Source organism: Silurus aristotelis (genome assembly GCF_946808225.1).
Source record: "Silurus aristotelis genome assembly, chromosome: 2".
NCBI lineage: Eukaryota > Metazoa > Chordata > Actinopteri > Siluriformes > Siluridae > Silurus > Silurus aristotelis.
The window spans coordinates 33749196-33769080 of record NC_139575.1 but is presented as its reverse complement, the minus strand read 5'-3'; the positions used below and the strand labels follow the sequence as shown (position 1 = coordinate 33769080).

Sequence of the window (19885 nt, the reverse complement as noted above, 5' to 3'; positions counted from 1 at the left end):
TAAAAAAAATTATTCAAAATTATTTGCTTTTACGCCTAAATTCCTCGTTATTACATAAACGAATGATAATAGATGCAGCCCTTCCTGCCCACCCAGCTGAGGATGCTGAAGGTGAAGGAGTCGCTGCCTAGCTAAATTCCTTCTTTGTTAAAATCCCATCAATTCAGAAGCATTTGATTGAAATCCCCAGCACTTTAAATGATAAAGCAAAACAATGTTGGTGTGGAAGTATAAAAACCCCATCATAGTCATACCAATTTACAAGCTACACGAGGAAAATCATTCTTTTCGCAATCTTTCTTATTCTCTAATCATTGTGTGTAGCATCATATCATAATTACTGACAAACAAGTGCCAGTTAATGATTCAAAATAATTTTTTACTGGCATATGAAGGAGCTGTATTTCCAAACTTTTATCAAGTTGACATATTTTCCCAAAGATTGTGCTGAAATCAAGCCTATATTTTATTATTTATCAGATGACGAGAACAAAAAAATTTATAGGTGAAATGGGATTTCATTAGCAAAATGTCAGGGGATCTAAATTACGGTGGCAAAACGGTTAAAAATGTTACAAATTCCCTACGGCCTGGCAGTTTGAAGAATCCACACAATACAAATTAGGTATAAGACCAAAAAAAATTTAACATTTTCTTTTAAGACTTGACAGAAGATAAAAAACATCGTATTACATAAGCTATCATTTTTTATCCCGCCACATTAAGTCCATGCTGTGTGATCTGGAATGCTTTAGTCATCATGCACATTGTGTATATATATATATATATATATATATATATATATATATATATATATATATATATATTATTTATTTCCATGCAGCCTGGAAAAGTCACAGTAACCGCAGGACCACAGCAGCCAATCAGCTCACACTCTACAACCACATATACCATTTACAAACCATATAGCATTTTCCAGACATGTTTGGAAACATACGCAGGGTTTGTTTATTAAGCGTCTGTCATGCTACCTTTTTTTTTTTTTTTTTTTTTTTTAGAAGTTGTGATGTTTGTCAATTACACAAATATGTAACTGTGTTTTTTGTTTTCTTACATTATACATACACTACTGTTCAAAAGTCTGTATTTAAGTCTCCAAAACGTAATAAAATTTTTTAATCTATAAAATAATCCTAAATCTTTTTTTAGAAAACTGAACAACATTATCTGTCTGGAATAACCAACAATAAACTAACTAACTTACTTTTTTTTTTTTTTTTTTTTTTACGATTATTGTGAAATGATTGTTAGTTTTTCCAGATACATAATGTTTTAAAGATGTATTTGTATGTATATTTTAAAGTATGTAATTTTGGACAGTGGCAATTGAAAAGCTCCCTGGTGTTTTGGGACTTCTGCTCTAAAAAAAAAACAATTCCATTATATTAATTTATATTTAATTATACAATATATTTAATAAATGTGCCCCCTCAAAATTCTGTAATCAATATCAAACGAATACATACTCAATAAAAACTTCTGGAAATAAATTTCTGGTGTCTGGTAAATGTAATATCTGTTAACTAAATTGTGTATAAAAAAAAAAAAAAAAACAATTTAATATATATATATATATATATATATATATATATATATATATATATATATATATATATATATATATATATATATATATATATATAAAGAATATAGAGAATAATGAACTCTTGGAAAAAACAAAAAAAATAACTTTTTTCTTATTATTTTGATGGCATCTCATACACATGTCCTTTGTAGCTTTTGTGTTAAAAAGTACATGCTACATGATTGGATCTTAAGGACCACTATTGAACTGTAAATAACTTGTGGAAAAACAGCAATACACACAGCTTTCCATATAATTACAAAATATGCATGTTTAATGCTACCAATGTATCAACAGAAAAATGTTTTTGAATTAAGTTTACTATCGATTTTTTTCTGATGTTTGTGATATTAAAACGTCATGTCATGTGATTACAAACGTTTGAACAGTAGTGCAGTAGAGTAGTTTATATACAGGTCTATAAAAAGCTTTAATTAGCAAGTAAACATTTATAAGGGACATGAAAATCAGGACTAAAAAGGTTCCTAAAGCATTTAGTTTGTTTCCCTAAAGTTAACATCGGCTGATTGAAACTCGTGCAAGGACAGAAACTCGATTGCTCTAGGGAACGTCATAAAAACACATTCAGTTGTTGGTATAAAAATGTTCAAGTCGATACTCACTCTCTCGTTTTGTCTCTCTATCTCTCGCATTTATTTCAATTTTTTTAAATAACCTAAAAGTATTTACAAAATTATTAATACACTGCTGTAAGATTTGATTAAATGATTGCTAGTAGGTCAAAAATTAAAAATTAAAAGAATTGAAAATCAAGGTAGAAAGATGATTTCAGCAAGAATATATATATATATATATATATATATATATATATATATATATATATATATATATATATATATATTGCTCTATAATACTCTGTTGTTATTAGAATTTAGAAGCATGCAACACAGCACTTGCGAAGAAGGATATGCAAACACTTTAAACCGTCTTCATTTATCGGAAATTTCATTAAAAAAAAGCATGGTATGATCCACAAATCCCATAAGAATGACATGTTTGGCAGTTTGTGTTATTGACAATAAGTTCTCTTTTTTTTTAAAGAAAAAAAAAAATGAGGAAGAATTTGTAAGGAAGTCTTTGCATCTCCTTACAAATTCCTGATAATAATATGAATATCTCGATCTGGTTTCACAATTTGTGCACGATTTGTGAAGACTACAAAGATATTAAGCAGCGTCATGTTAGAAATACTAAAACCGAATAACGCTTTTGCTCATTTGAAACCAAAAATCGAAAAAAATAAACTGATCTATAGATATGGTGATACTGAAAACAAACGATAAAATTGATCTATTCAAACCGTCCACAGGAATACTACCATGCCATTCAGTCTGCCTGCCTGTCATTCAGTTCATAAGCTAATTCTCCATCTTGTCTGTGAGGTTTTCTCAGGTGCAGTACTACCTGGTTTAGCTTCTGTGTCAACAATTGGCTTTTATTTATTGGTACCATAAGCATAGGCTTAAATAATTGAAAACAAACCTATTGTATGTTTTCTAAAAATGATCAGATATAGTGATCTAATTTTGGATGGTCGCACCACTTCCAAAATAAAGATTGTTCAAGCGTCAATCAAAGTTCTTGGGTCAATCACACTTCGGATCAGTCAGCAAGACCAGTAAATTATATTTGTGCCAGTTGTGATAAGTATTAGGTCTGATAAAACCTGATTCAAAATTGGATAATTCCATAATGTAGCTCTAGAAATAAGGGTCAATCAGAACTTTTGAAGAAAAAAAACAAATAGCGCAAGTGCTAATCAACAAAACTGGTAACTGACATGTCAGTGGTGAAAAGAATTAGTCTAATAGAACCCTACAATATGCTGTGTATTTGGGGAAACCTGGTTTGGAGAACACTATAACCACTAGAAAGCACAAAAAAAAAAAAAGCGTGACCCAACACAACCTCATATTTCATTCCTTCATGATATTAAAGTGATAAGTTTATAGTAAAAACATTCGTACTCGACAGCAACAAGCCAAGTGCTTTTAGTAGGAACCCTTGGACTGGCCTACAACTAAAATGATGGACAGAATAATTAAAAAATCCTAGAAAAGAGAAAGTAATAAAGAATGGTTGGATTTGAAGTAACAATATTTTGGGAAAAAGACTAAGCATAAGTCATTTGGGCATTGTGTAGATGGAGTTACTCTTAAAGGGAGCCTCGATTCACATTCATACGCTGTTGGTGAGGGACGGGTGGATAAACTGCGGGTTGATGAAGGAGAAGCCGTCAAACTCGGACTGGTCAATGTTTGCGATAACAAGCTCATCTGGAGGAGTGAGCTGAGGCTGTGTGCGCGTGAAGAACTTGTCGAAGTTTTCAGCACCTTTCCCACACTGCAGAGAGAGAGAGAGAGAGAGAGAGAGAGAGAGAGAGAGAGAGAGAGAGAGAGAGAGATCACAGCTCTGTAAAATTACATGCTCAACATAAATTAAATTTACTGTATTTCTCATATAATTTTCTGCATTATTTTTTTTTGTACGTTTGTCCTATAGTGGCACAATGCGATTCTACCACTGTTCTTAATGAGTCATATTCAATTGAATTTATATCACTATTATTTAATTAACATTTTGTATTTTATTATTATTATTATGCATTTTTCTCTCCATCATGTCTGACACCATCCACGACCTCCACATTATTTCTGTGTACTTTATATACCGCATTTTTTAATGGAAACATTCATGTTTAAAACTTAAAATTTAGAGCAGAAGAGAAAGAATTAGTGAAATATAGTGTGAGAGAGAGAGAGAGAGAATGTGAGAGAATGTGAGAGAGGGGGGGCAGAAAGAGAAAGAAGGAAATCTAACGAAAGAGACAGAGTGCAAGAGTAAGGGGAAAAGAAATACAGAGAAAGAGAGAGAAATCTATTGTCAGAGAGTGAACAAGAGTGAGGGGAGAGAGAGAAAGAGAGTGTAGAAAAGTGAGTTGGAAAGAAACAGAGAGCTGATAAGAGATAGCAAGAGAAAGGGAGAAAAGAAAGCTGGCAAAAGAGAAAGAGAGAGAGAGAGAGAAAGAGAAAGAGAGAGAGAAAGAGAAAGAGAAAGAGAGAGAGAGAGAGAGAGAGAGAGAGAGAGAGAGAGAGAGAGAGAGAGAGAGAAATGAGGAGCAGGTGTGAGTCAAAAAGACTAATATGTACTTTTAGACACAAATTAAAAAAGTTGAAAAAGAAATTGGAAAAATAATATGCACACATACGTATATAAATTGATTAAAAATGTAGAATATTATCGAATAATTTTCTTAATTATTTGTCTCTTTCTCTCTCTTACTCTCGCTTTGTTCTAACAAACACAGAGGAAGTACGGTAGCCATCTTGGCGTCATGGTAACCATCATTCACTCAAAAGTACAACTAGTAGAAAACAATTAGACAAAATATACAAATAAGGTCAGACCAGATGCCATCCTGAACCTCCTCATATAATATAAAAATAAACATATCACGTTTTCAGCTTAAAGCACTTCATCTTTAGCATCTCTCGTTTCTAAATTTAGATCAATAAGCGACAGAGCTACAAACACTGCACTGTTCTCCTGATGGCTACAGTTTGCAAATGACACATTACATGCTTCATCTCTTTTCACCTGGAGTCTAATACATTAGCGTGAGCTACACGTCTGCCAGCAGAGGCTCAGGTGCGGTGAGCAACGTGCCAGTCATTTGTGAAGCTCATGTCTGACACAATTCCTCCAAACTCAACATAATCATGCAATTTGCGTTATTGCATACTGTACAGTTTATACTGTGGATTTGGGGCAGCTCACAATTGCACGTACCTCATCAAAGATCGTGGCACAAATCAAGTTAGACTTGCATGAAAGTGCATGGATCTTTTGTCTAGACCCCTTTTGCCACAATTTTGCTCTTTCAGTTTGAGTGACACAGTGGGCGTTTTTGATAATATTGATCTCTCCATAGACCTGTGTGTCCAAATTATCTATGTTTAAAAAAAAACTAATAAATATACAGTAGGTCACAGGTAAAAAGTGACAGCTTTATCCAAACCCATACTGAAGAACCCTTTTCTTCGTAACAGACTCTTTCAGGTTAATCATACATTGAGGCCATGGAGGTAAAGTGTATTGACTATAGTTTTCATGCTTTTTAGCATGATCAATTCTTTTCTTCTGAGTCAATCCACTTTTTATATGAAATGCAATATCATGATTTCTTTTCCTGTGTAGATTTCTTAAGTTAATACGAATGTCTGGTCACCATTTCATGTGAATCGCTGCATTGGAACTGTATTTGATATTATACAATAAATTGGTTATGTCTAATTAAATCCCCCAATGTAAATCCACAAAGGCTTTTAATTGTTAATAACAATATTATAATAATTTGGGAGAAAAATATTTTCTGTAACCCATGGCCATATACATCGTAATACTATATTAGAAATAACATATTTCTTCTATTGTCTGAATAAAAATAAGTAGTTTTACAGAAGAAAAACACAAGCAAACAACACAAAATCACAACACAGCAGAGAATCCCAGGTGAAACACTCTCTCTCACTCTCTCTCTCACTCTCTCTCTCTCTCTCTCTCTCTCTCTCTCTCTCTCTCTCTCTCTCTCTTGTCCTCTAAAGGAAAAGTTAGAATGGGAGTTGGTTAGGAAGGGTAAAAAGAAGAACAGACTGAATGCAAGACGCAAGAAAAAGACGACAATAACTGAGATGCCGTTTTCTTTGTCAAGCTGCCAGACTCTATAAGATGTGAAACTGGAGACGAGACAGAAATAGCCAACGCTTTCCTTTTCCTTCCTTCCTCCCTTTCTGCATCCATGACAACAGATGGGAATGAAAGTGCTTGGCAAAAAAAAAAAAAAAAAAAAAAAAAAGCCTTAGAGCTGAAGTTGTTTCTAAGAACTGGATGTGAAAATTATTCCAAATAATAAGGTTTCAACAACCTCATTGAGATGTGGAAGCTAAAGAAACTGACCTGAATCGGTCGCCTTGTGTTAGGCTCTTCAGAAATAAAAGTGAAAAATGAAAGAAGGACTGAGGTGTTAAAAGAATGAAAAGTCTAGGTTTAAATCTATATGTAAAAATTATTTTTTTCAATCGTAAAATTTTTTTTTAAAAACGCAATCTTTATATATTCAACCTACAAAAGAAAACCAACATCCAAAATTCCCGTTTGAATATGTTTAGTTAATATCAGAGCTGCCCAAACTAGGGCCTGTCATGCCATATACAAGACTCATCTCCATAGTATACTGACTTTATCAGAAGGTTGGCTGTAGCCCAAATCTGAAAAACCTTTACAAAATAAGGAGCAGCTTAATGGATTACATTAGAGGTTACTGCTATTACAGACACATGACTGCATTGCTTACTGCCTGAATAGTTGTATTGGGCATTGAACTCTGTTGTAGTATCTTCTTTTTCTTCTTTCAGCTGCTCCCATTAGGGGTCACCACAGCGGATCATCCGTCTCCATACCACCCTGTCCTCTACATCTGCCTCTTTCACACCAACCACCTGCATGTCCTCCCTCACCACATCCATGAACCTCCTTCTTGGCCTTCCTCTTTTCCTTCTACCTGGTGGCTCCATCCTCAGCATTCTCCTACCAATATAACTCATGTCCCTCCGCCCTCACCTTGTCACCAAAACATCCTACATGCGCTGTCCCTCTAATAAACTCATTTCTAATCCTGTCTATCATCGTCACTCCCAACGAAGACCTCAACATCTTCAGCTCTGCTACCTCCAGCTCCACCTCCTGTCTTTTACTCAATGCCACTGTCTCTAATCCATACATCACCACAGGTCTCACCACAGTCCTATAAACTTTCCCTTTCACTCTCGCAGATACTCTTCTATCACAAATCACTCCACCCTGCCTGCACTTTTTTCTTCACTTCTCTTCACAGGTTGTGCAACTGTATTGAACTAATATCTTATCATTCTCTACACCCTGGGACCATATTTTCCCCCCCACAATAAACAAAAACAACAAAAAAACCCCAAAAAACATTATTATTTCTGGAAATTTAAAAAGAAGCAAAACCACCAAACAACACTAAATATGATGAAATGGTTTGGAGTGGAAGATCTTGAGTGGCTTGCTATAGAGCTCTAACCTCTGCCCTACTGATCACCTTTGGGATGAATTGGAATGTTGACTGCACTCCAGGCCTCCTTATAATACATTAGCACCTGACCTTACTAATACTCTTGAGGGTGAACGAGCACAAATCTCCATAATCACACTTATTTAGTGGAACATATCCACAGAAGAGTGGAGGTTATTTTAACTGCAAATGGGGAATAAATGTGGAATGGGATGTTCAAAAAGCAAATATGACTCTTAAGGTCAGATGTCCACCATTTCTTTGTCTATATATTGTATGTAGCCTGATGACTAGCATAAAGCAAAGCTTTGACCTAATTTCAACCCAGCTTCCTCATTCTCATCCACATCTAGAGGCATCCAGCTAACCACGTCAAGGACACTCGAACCTGATTTGTATGATAAATGACTTCATCTCCATTAAATAGTTATTCTGTGTAAGAGATTTCTTTAATAGTCTGGGAAAGCAAACAAAAAAATAAATACACAACTGCTTTCCCCACAAGTGAAGAAAAAAGATTCAGATTTATTAGGACATTAAAAACCAACCACTTTAGCTTCACAGAGAAGCGTCCATTAATGTGTACTGAAAGATGTCAATGGAAAATGACTCATCAGAAAGCTAATATAAGACGAAGACATACTGTTACCATGACCATGAACAGCTGAACAGAACTGAACTTTTACATGGGGACAATGACCAGATAAATATACAATATCATCAAAAATATGTGGACACCTGATCATAAGATTTATACAGTATGTGATTTTTTAACATCAAATTCCAAATTTTTTGTAATAACCTTCACTCTTTCAGCTAAATGTTTGGAGAAACAAACTGTCCAGATGCCTGGAGTGTGTAAAGCTGTTGCTCATGCTAAGGCAGGACTTTCAAATGAAAATCTAATAATAGTTTGTACATTTGTATATTTGGTTAATCAAATAATCAAAAGGTACATGCATGTGCTTCCGAACGTACATATCATCAAAAAACACAAATTATTTCTTCATCATGGCACCTGTTAGTGGGTGGGATATATCAGGCAGCAAGTGAACATTTTGTTCTAAAAGTTGATGTGTTAAAAGCAGGACAAATGGGCAAGCATTAGGATTTGAGCGAATTTGACAAATTGTTATGTCTAGACGTCTGGGTCAGAGCATCTCCTAAACTGCAGCTCTTGTGGGCTGTTCCCAGTCTGCAGTGGTCAGTATCTATTAAAAATGCTCTAAGGAGGGAACAATGTTGTTATGTTGCAGCCTGATACTATATTGTTTAAAGGTGATTATTTTTCTCATTAATCTACACTCAGTACTCCATAATGACAAAGTGAAAACAGAATTCTAGGAAGTTCTGTGATTTTTTTGTTTTTTATAAAAAAAACTGAAATTTCACATGCACATAAGTATTCAGACTCATGCATACTTATTTACTTAGTATGTACTTATTAATATTTAGTACTTAGTTAAAGCTCCTTCGGCAGCAAAATAAAACAAAAAATACTGACGTTGGTGTGAATACTTTCTGAATGCACTGTATATGTGTGTGTGTGTGTGTGTGTTTGTGTGTGTGTTGTTTTACTCACATCTTTTGACTCCTTAATAATCAACCGATTTATATTTATTATAAAACCCAATAATATACATAAATGATTAATGCACTCTACTACCACTCCATCTGAGAGTCAAAAATAAAATGAGGTCGTATTGAGTTGAAATAGATTTGGGTTCTGATCCAGCTCTCATTTCTTCAAGAAACACACACACGCACACAAACACACACACATGACTGAACCACAAAACTTTCCTGGGAGGAAGAAATCTGTTACCCAGCATTCACACTAAAAAGTGACAAGAGATCATTTCGATTCTATGCCAGTTTGCTTGGTTGAGCAGCAAATCAAACTGAGGTCTTTTTGTTTTTATGCAAACAATAAAGGATTTAAAATAATTACCATTATAAATTTGTTAGGAAAATTGTAACCATATTGTATATTTTTTCAATTCAATAAATTCATTGTTACTTTATTATAAATTCTTAGGAATTTTATTCCTCTATTTCAAAAATTTACAAATAAAAAAATAGTGTTTATATAATAACACTAATAAATATCATTTATAATTTGATAATTTATATAACATATTTTGTTTAATTTTTAAGCTGAAAAAAATATATATACATTAGGCATTGAATTCTGTTATAACATTAAATGGGATTGTTTTTTTATATTTATATTGTACTATTTATATATATTTTATATTTATACTACCGTATTTTCCGGACTATAAGCCGCTACTTTTTTCGCCACGCTTTGAACCCTGCGGCTTAAACAACGAAGCGGGTTTTTCCTGGTTTCACAAACTTCAAGCCAAAAAACTGAGCCCCATAACATTAGACCAATGAAATTGCCGAATGGGTTCAGGTGAACCAATGAAATTCTTTATATTAAACCGCGCTCCCACTGAATCGAGCCGTACCACATCATAAATATGGATGATGTTCCTCTGACGTTTGACCTGCCGCTCACTCGGACTGTCTACAGAAAATTCGAATCATTCGTCACGCTGAAAACAACCGGGCATGAAAACACACTTCACCTGTGTTCTGAGCTGCACGGCATCAGGAGAAAAGCTTCACCGATGGTGATTTTTAAACGCACGACGATGCCAAAAGTTAAACTCCAGAGAGAAATAGTTGTGAAAGGAAGGAGGAAGACAGTGAACAATGACTTTCTTGGTAGGCTACTGTTTAGATACAAGCCGTGTAATAGACAGTCTTTCGTTAAAGCCTGTGTAAAGTTCATTAGTTTCAATGTAGACAGGTGCGGCTTATGTGCAAAATAAAAATCTTTGTCAAATTCAGTGGGTGGGGCTTATATTTGGGTGCGCTTAATAGTCCAGAAATTACGGTAATTGTAAGTTATATAGGTTACTGTTTTCAAGCAGAGTCATGTTTTCTATTTATTTATTTTAATCTTATAAAGTAATAAATGAGAATAACCATGACAATAATTCATAATATATGATTATTCATATATACATTATACAGTATATACTGATACTCCAGATTGCACTATATTTATTGCACATACTGTATATAATAGCCTCTTTATTTTGCATTCTCAATATCATTTTGCACATATGTGTATAACCTTTGAATAAACTCTGTATACAATATCTCTAGTTTGGTTTTTGATCCTTCATAGAAAACAGATTGGCAACTCTGCTTTGTATTTGTAATTTATTAAATATGTATTTCCCTTCATTTGTATCTGTTTTTTCCTCATTTCTTTTGTATGTCACAGACTATTCAATGAAAACAATTCTCTGCTTTTTGTATGGTGTGTGGTTATGTATGTAAATTTGTCACTGTATATTGCATGTAAAGCAGAGGTTCGGGTTGGTCATCGCCAAGCCTTTCTATAATACAGCAGACGTCTGAAAACAATGACGATAATGTCTGTGTCATCACTCAGTGAGGAAAAAAAAATGTGTGCTGAACTCCAGGCGATAGTTTTGCTGATGTTCCTGACTAAAGTGAGCTCTGTACGGAGTCTTTATAAGAAATCAGGTCAGTAAGACCCATAATTTACACTTCACCCCATTTTGGCATGGCTGGCTTTTGTTCTTTGATTGCTGCATTTGTCACTAAGACAGATGCTTATGGACCAACAATCTCTGACCACAGACCCATACAGACTGCTTCCAGGAGCACACAGACATACACACACTTGACAAATTTGACTCTTTCGCCATGTTACCTTTATTAAATCAATTTGTTTTTGCAGAATTCAAAAAGAAGTGTGTGTTACAATGATATTTAAGCTGTAATTACTGTAATGTACATTAATGTGTGGGTTTGTTCTACTTACCACTTTGGGCTTGAATGGAGGCTGAACCTCTCTGTTCTCCAGTCGCTCCCAGTCGATGCGGCGGAAGAACGCATGCTCACGCACGTCCCGATCCCCCTCTGATCCACAGCCTAGACGCTTGGAAGGGTGCTTTGTCATTAGCTGAAATAAGGTACAGTTTATCAAAGACATGTTTTTTCTCATACACACACATAAATAGACAAATGTTTGTGGACACCTGACCAATATATTAGTACAGTATGTGCTTTTGAGCATTTCTTTCCACATCTGCTGTTATAATAACCTTCAGTCTTCTGCCAAGTTGTCTCACAAGATCTTAGAGTGTGCTTGTGGAAATTTGTGATCATTCAGCCACAAAGGTGTTGGTAAAGTCAAGTACTACTGTACGATGAGAAGGCCTGGGGGCAGTCAGCGTTCCAAGTTTAATAGGGTTAAATTAGAGCTCTATAGCAGGCTACTCAAGATATACCACTCCAGCCCATGTAAACCATATCTTCACGAAGCTGGTTTTGTGCATTGTCATGCTGGAACAGGTTTGGGTCTCCTTTTTATGCTCCCACATTGAAAGACATCCCATACGAATTGGGGAAGAACCACATATGGCTGAAAAAGTCAGGTGTCCCAATACGTTTGTCCATATATGTATACAGTAGATACCTTATATGATCAAAGCAAATGGAAATGACAAGAAATGAGGACTGGAGTAATAGATGGCACACATATCGCCAGAAATTCACCCTTTTCAGAGAAAGATGTTTACCATATATAGTGATTTAAAGGCTTTTTTTTCTTTATTTGTGTGGCTGTGAAAGAGTAGGGTAATACAATGTGCCAGACTGATCAGCTTCTATTGCATGCACGCGTGCCGACTTTTCAGTGTGTAATTCCAGTACAGAATTCCCAGGAAACAAAACAAACAGAAACAGAGCTCGTACCGCGATATGAAGCCATAAAACTACCGCCTAAAAATAAATTACTGTGCTTTTGCCTCTCAGAATATTGCAGTAAGGTTTCTGAGGGACGAAAGCTCTTAGAGGGGAGTGATTGCATCATCTGAATAAACAAACAAGCACATACAGGGAGCGAGGACGTGTAACGTCCGATTTTTCATCATAAAGCAGCAGCACTTGCATTAGCGGAGTACAATTTCTACACAAAACCTCAGTGATTCAAGAGAACAGAACAGCACAGAAACGTATGTGAGGTTATACTGAGTAACCCTTACAAGTCACCTATAATTTGGTGTTAATACAATGGTCTGTCTGATTTTGATTGGCTGAGAGATGTGTTCAACCCATCGCTTGCACAGGTAGCTCAGGTCAGTTGAAGCAATATTCTAAATTCATGTGCTGCTGTAACCATAGTAACCTACAATTAGAGTTACATACAGCTATTATAAAGATTTCCTAACTACTGTACTGAGATATTTTACCTACACTATATGGACAAAAGTACTGGGACAACTGGTCTTTCCTGCCATATGTTGTTTTTCTTCAAACTGACTACCAGGTAAAGGCAATGCCCCTGTGCAGTAAATGAGTGCATGGTCTGGAGAGGGAGATCTTGAGTGGTCTGCTATAGAGCTCTATTCTAAACAATATTGAACACCTTTGGGATGAATTGGAACGCTGACTGCACGCCAGAACTCTTACATCAGTACCTGACTTTAACACTTGCATCCATCCATGGTTCTTTGCATCCATCATGTATGGAATTCATGTATTGCAAACCTAGCTGTGGAAAAATCTTTAGACATATAAGTGTTGTTAAGTTCTATAATTCAGATTTGTCTGATAAAGTAGTTACAGGTTTCCATTAATGCATCTGTTCAAATATTACAGTTTTTTTAATAGCAATGAACATATTGGTGTGTAAGGCAGATCTTGAACATAAAAATAAAAAAAAAGTCAATAATGAATACATTCTTTATTTATAATAGATTATAATTGTATTCGATTATCATAATAATAAATATAAAGATATCTGAAAGGAGATTCCAGTAGGAAAATCTTCTAGATGGAGTCTGTGTGAGATTGGGTTTTGCGGTTTCCTGTTATGACAAAACATACATTGTGGAACATTCGATGTAACTATAAACAGTTAGAACATATACAGAATTAATCTTTGATAAACAAAAAAGTTAAATTATTGCTAAATCATCAATGTATAGAAGAGGACTAAAAATATATATACATAGGATGTGCATGAAACATCGTTTTAGAAACAGTAACTTTACTTAACACCACCCTGTTAATTTACTTTACTTCCTACAGTATATATAAATTATAAATTATATATATATATCATAATGGCCTACTATTAAACAAACTGCCAACCAGCTGTAAGAGCAGTGTAACAGGCAAAAACATCTACCGCTCTCTATCTCCTGCAGTCTTTTCTTTTCTTCCTCCGTGTGCCTGACACTGCTGTTAAACCCAGCCTGATAGCTGAGATAATTCACAGTTATTTTCTCAGTCTGCATTGAGTCTCGTGTTTAAAAGCAGAGCTGAAAATGGAGTTCTCCAGCTGAGTGCACACAGACATACACAATGCCTTAATCAGGCATCAGTCAGAGCACTGCATGCAGTAGAAGTCAATGTATATAAAGCCCCGCGGAGTCAAAGGGAGAACAGATATTAATAAAATGAGCACATGCATGATAATATATGATATATATGGCAAAAGTCACGTTTGGTGTCCTGATGATTTACACCCTAATTACTTAAAAACGTTTACACGAATATTGTGTCCTTATGCTCTATGTTAATGATAATTAAACACACATTTGCATCCACATTTGTTCGTGCCCATGATGATTAAAACATTAAAAAGTATTAATTTAAGGTACATTTAGAACAGATAAAAAGGTGCGATTAAGTTGCGATTAATCACGAGTTAACTCATGGCTATCATGGATTTATCACGATTTATAATATTTAATATAAACCTAAATTAACAATAAAAAGTGTTACTTTTTTTTTTTTTTTTTTTAACTCTTTACTCTAGAATTTTTACTCTTTTCATTTTTCTCTTTAAAATTCGGTCACATGCCTCGTTTCATACTCCAGCCAGCACTTCCTTATTATACAAAAGCTACTAACTGAGGAGGGTGAAGGCTAACACATGCCTTCTTCAAAACAAATGAGGCAAACCTAAAACATTTTTATTTTTTTCAAACTACTGCTCATTTTGTATTATGATCTTGTGTAATACCAAAAAGAAAGAAGTGATCTACTCTCATGTGCATGCACCAGGCAGACCAGACAGAGTCCATTGGCTAGTGTCTGTGTTTTTAGTAAAAAATTTCCGAACATACTGTAGAATTTGTATTCATTGGAATAGGACGACATGAGTTTAAAAAAATTGAGAAAAACATTCAAATGGATGATCGACATATAAAAACAACCTCATTTCAAAATGCAACATATTCTCCATCAGACCAACCATTAAATAAAAACTAGAATAATTAAATGTTTACCACTTAGTTTTAGGCAGTATATTACTGAAAACACTGCTGATAAATGAAACGGATGACATTATAGAGTTATGGCTCGGCACTTAAAGATGACTACAAAGTTCAAATTCCAAGGACTGCGACTGTTGAGTTCTTTTAAAGCACTTAAGCTGTGCTCTGATATGTGCTTGGACTGGATTCGGCCTCATTTGTAAGTCGATTTGAATAAAAGCGCCTGCCAAATTAATTGATAAAATGTCTCGCTTGCTCTTAAAACCCCTCCAAGCAAAAATAATGGAAGTGACTACCAGGCATGAGCTCAAGGTAATAATTTAACTGGACAAATTCAAATGTGCTGTTAGATCTGCATATTAAATTCATAGTATGGCTCCAAAACAAATTCATATTAAATAAGTGCTATAAATGGGCAATTAATTTTTTATTAGAGATGGGTGCTGGAACAGAACCCAAGGTTTAATTCTTAAATAAAAGGAACTCTGAGGTTCAGTCAGCATGCTAATTTATCAAAGATGTTCAATAGGCTTGAGGTCAGAGCTTAATAGAAAGCCAAAGAATGGAACAACATGATTTTTAAGTAAAAGAAAAATGTAATGCTAGCACATACAAAGACATCCTATACAATATGCTTTTGTCCATGTAGTGTAGTTTTAGACATCTAAATAATTTTGGAATGTTCCCTTCAGAGTATTTGGAACACCTACATTATTTACGTAGAACTGAATTAAAAATGTATGCATAAATACAATCGTCTGGAAAAAAAATGCCTATTATCAGAATCCTAGTGTTCATATGTGTTCCAAACCCATCCATCCGAGTCTCTGACAGACCCACATCTGTGTGAAAAGCCTGCATGAACTGTGTTTTTGTGCTGAAGGGACACAGCAAGAACTCCAGGTAAAAACACATCTGGTTTTTTTGTAGTTGTTTTGAAAAATGCTCTTTGCAGAACAAAGACCAGCATGTACCATTTTGATACACACGACTCAACATCAGTATGAATCCATATCTGAGGCAAAATCGATGAGTTGAGTTCTCCCGTACTTTCTCCAACGGCTTGCACGAGGCCGTGTTTTTTTTGGGTCAGGCTTCTAACAGCCAATATGTATCCATTATTGCAGCTGGACTCAGAAGAACTGTGCAGCATGAGCACACGCTCGGCATTAATGGCTCCAAATGAGCGAAAACAGATGAACTTTATGACATCTTGGTAAGTAGGTAGTGACAGAATGCACGAGTTAGGAGAAAAACAAGAAGAGAGAGGAGGAATATCAAAGTAAAGAGAAATCTGACTGTAGATTTACTAAACATTAAAAGGTAGTGTGATGTGGTCTGACATGAAGGTGACGTTACTGTTACCACCTGAGGATTTTTTTTTAATAATGGCAAGTCCTGAAACGATTCATTTTACCAAATACAGTATATTAAATTTTTCCCTTCATTACATAACATGTTTTACCCTTTATTAAGGTCAATAATTTTTTTTTTTACATAAGCTATCGCAGATATAAACAGTTATTCCCTCACCAATGTTTTCACGCTTAATTTTGAATTATAATTATAATTTATTAGAATTAAGTATTAGGAGCTGTAAAGCATAAGGCACTCGGTCCTGAAGACTTAACTGTGGTGGAAAACCTACAGCTTCACCTCTAACTTTGTAGAACAAAGTGCTGATACTGGAGGCACCATTCCAAGGATGTTAAATAACCATGTCCTTATAAAAAGTCATATCAACTTACAGTACATACAATTTAAATACATTGTTCCTTGTGACAACCAGCATGTTAATGTAAATGTATGATATTCCTTGCAGATGGAACTACTTCCAGAACTACAATCTTTTCGACAACTTCTGAACAATCAGATTTGAGAATTCAACAATAATTTCATTTACTATTTATTACAATTATTTTTAGAGTTCTTCTAAAGGAGAAAATCGATTGGTTGCGATGAAAGACGTAGAGAATTAAGGTGTTTCAAACACTCTAACCCCTGAGCTAGAAGTCTTTCAGCTTGTCATACTAAAACACCCACATCCTGAATGTTTACCTGACAAGTCAGGAATGATGCTTTCAGCACTTACTGCCGAGGCACCAACATTGTTGTGAAGAAAATCCTAGCAAGTATAGCGGGCATAGCAGGCCACGTGTCAGCAGATGTAAGGATTTCATAGTAACAAAAAATTATTGACTGCAATCTTTCAAACTGATTGAAATTATAAGCAACCAAATACAGAATTCACATAAGAATTATGTGTAGTGAAAGATACACTATATGGACAACATTTTGTGAACACCTGGCCATTAGATTCATATAAATTTTTTTTTAACATCTCATTTAACATTTAGTGAAGTGCTCATTCAGCCACAAGAACATAAGTAAAGTCAGGTACTGATGTTGGGTGAGGAGGCCTGGGGTGCAGATAAGAGCATTTATAGCATGGCACTCAAGAGCTTACATTCCAACCCTTTGTGCCCAGGAACAGGTTTAGTTTTCCTAGTTCATGTGAATGTAAAATTGAATGCTACTGCATCCAAAGACATTGTATACAATTGTGTGCCTCCAACTTTGTAGTAACAGTTTGGGAAATTACCATACAGTATATGTCAAGGCTGCTGTCCCAATACATTTATCCATATAGTGTATTTATTGTTGTTAAATCAAATAATAATTCAATTTATGCAAAATAAAAAGGCCATATTTATCATTTTTCTACACATTCCACCCATTTAAATTTTGTTTAAAAATCCACTCAGACCCAACCAGATTTATTTTTGTAAGACAGAGTTATCAAGGGATACCACTGAGTTGCACAGTATGATAATTAGACATGGTGTGATTCTGGGAAGAGGCCAAGCTCAAACTGGCTAAAAAAAGCTTTTAATGATCTTCACAATAAATCATTTGTAAGAAAATGAGCAAGTGTAAAACAAACACACTCCAGAGACTCTCCTATGCGACCATTTGCTTATTTACTTTTGCTACAGTGAGGAAAAAGCTACGGCAGGGACATTTCCTTAAATAGTCACATTGTATGCAAAAGTAAAATCATGAGAGGAATCTCTTCAAAGGTCCTGAAGGATCTTACTCATTACTTGACTTTCCTCCAAGCTTGACTCCATGCTCATAAAGGGAACCAGGATTTATAGAGTAGAAACATTTTTTTTCCACTGATTCTTTGTTAAAACCAGGAGTATATGTATTACATTAATCAGAAAATATTAAAAGTATAACTCGCCTTCTAGTTTTTTTTTTTATTGGCCCCCATGACTGAGGTCCATGACAGCAACTGTCCTTTTCCACAGAATTTTATTTGCGTTCTATTCTGAAAGCTCTAGGATTCAAAAAAGCGTAGTTTTCATGCGGCTCCCACGTGGCCATGTGGCCAAAAATAGCAAAAGGTTTTCTTTAAAAAGTATGTGTTGAGATAGGAAATGGCGTATACACTAACCAAGAAGCAGGTATCTATTAAATAAAGAATCGAAATACCACAATCTAAGGGCGTTTAGTACCAAGTAAGTGCCATTTACTACCACAATTTTGTACATTACGAGTTTTCTGATTTTCCTGATTGTGATCCGATTTGTGAAAACATGAGTTACTAATTTTACAGTCTGTGGATCAGGAAATTTTCTCCAACTGTTTCATCACGCCCAAGTTCTAATAATTCATTGCTATATTTGGCTAATAAAGATCTACGTATATTGTATGTGTTTAGTTTTTGCTGGCTAGGCAAAAAAAAAAAAAATCAATGCAGAAAATCTGATATATGCTGAGCTTCCAGTTTTTTACACACTATACAGTACATACAATCCATGGCTATATTTTTATCAAGATTGATTTCTGTGTACCGTGCATCAACGTGTAGGTACAGTATACACAGTAACTACTAAATGCAGACCTTTTGTAAGTAGTTCTCAATGTTTTCTAGTCTAAATTCCATATGAACATGTTTAAACACGTACTGAGGAATGAATAAAACAAAGTGCATGTGTGTTGTTGCACTCACTCCTTTGCAGATGGACACGGCTTCTTTGGACAAGGATTTAGGGTAGGACACGTTGTGCTCCATGATGGACTGGAAGAGCTCGTCCTCGTCTTCACCGTCGAAAGGTGGCTAAAAAAGGACAAAATGAAAAACTATTTACAAAAGGCAATTCAATGCAAAGCAATTTGCAGAATAGCTCAAATTTGTTTTGAGATAAAATGAAATAAAAAAGTACAAATCACTGTTGCAAGAAAGGAACAAAACCCTCGTACAGTAAATGCAAGAAAACTATGAACTTCAGGGATGTACTATTATATGCATTATATCACCCTATTTGTTGATCTATGTTCTGTAAAATAGCACCGCTATTCATGTTTTATTACTTAAAAACAATTTATAGATTTGAAATTATAACTCATATAACCTTATAAATATCCCATTAAAAGATTACCTACATGCAGCCTAGAAAACATACCCCTGTCCTTTTCATGATACTATGATAAAATACTTTGTGGTTGAAAAGAGCCATTAGCCGTGTGTGTAAAAGGAAAAAACAGAGCGAGAGAGAGCATTGATGTTTCAACAATGAAAGGTGACGTAGAGGTTATTAGGTAGAGCAGCATTCATTCTAAAAATATCCCATGTCACATATAGCTCTGTGTGTATGGAAGTAATCAATAGAAAGTACTGATTAAGTATACAGCATTGTATGGGCACCAAAAATAGTCAAATGGAAGTGAAAGACACACTAGATTGGGATTACAAACCTGTTTCTAAATATAGGAAATACGGTTCTCTTTGTTGCAGGTCAGCATTTAGGTTTGAGAACATGA

General features: G+C 34.9%; 1 protein-coding gene across 1 annotated transcript in view; it reads right to left on the bottom strand.

Annotated features, from left to right (window-relative positions):
* Positions 1-2555: 2555 nt before the first annotated feature.
* The window catches only part of prkcaa (protein kinase C, alpha, a), a 141597-nt gene continuing 124267 nt past the window's right edge, over positions 2556-19885 (bottom strand). Inside the window, exons 15-17 of the mRNA XM_083522404.1 lie at positions 19074-19181; positions 11590-11730; positions 2556-3970 (exon numbers count right to left, since the gene is read on the bottom strand). Coding sequence (XP_083378530.1) covers positions 3806-3970; positions 11590-11730; positions 19074-19181 — 414 coding nt within the window. The 3' untranslated portion in view covers positions 2556-3805. The remainder of the gene's footprint in view (positions 3971-11589; positions 11731-19073; positions 19182-19885) is intronic.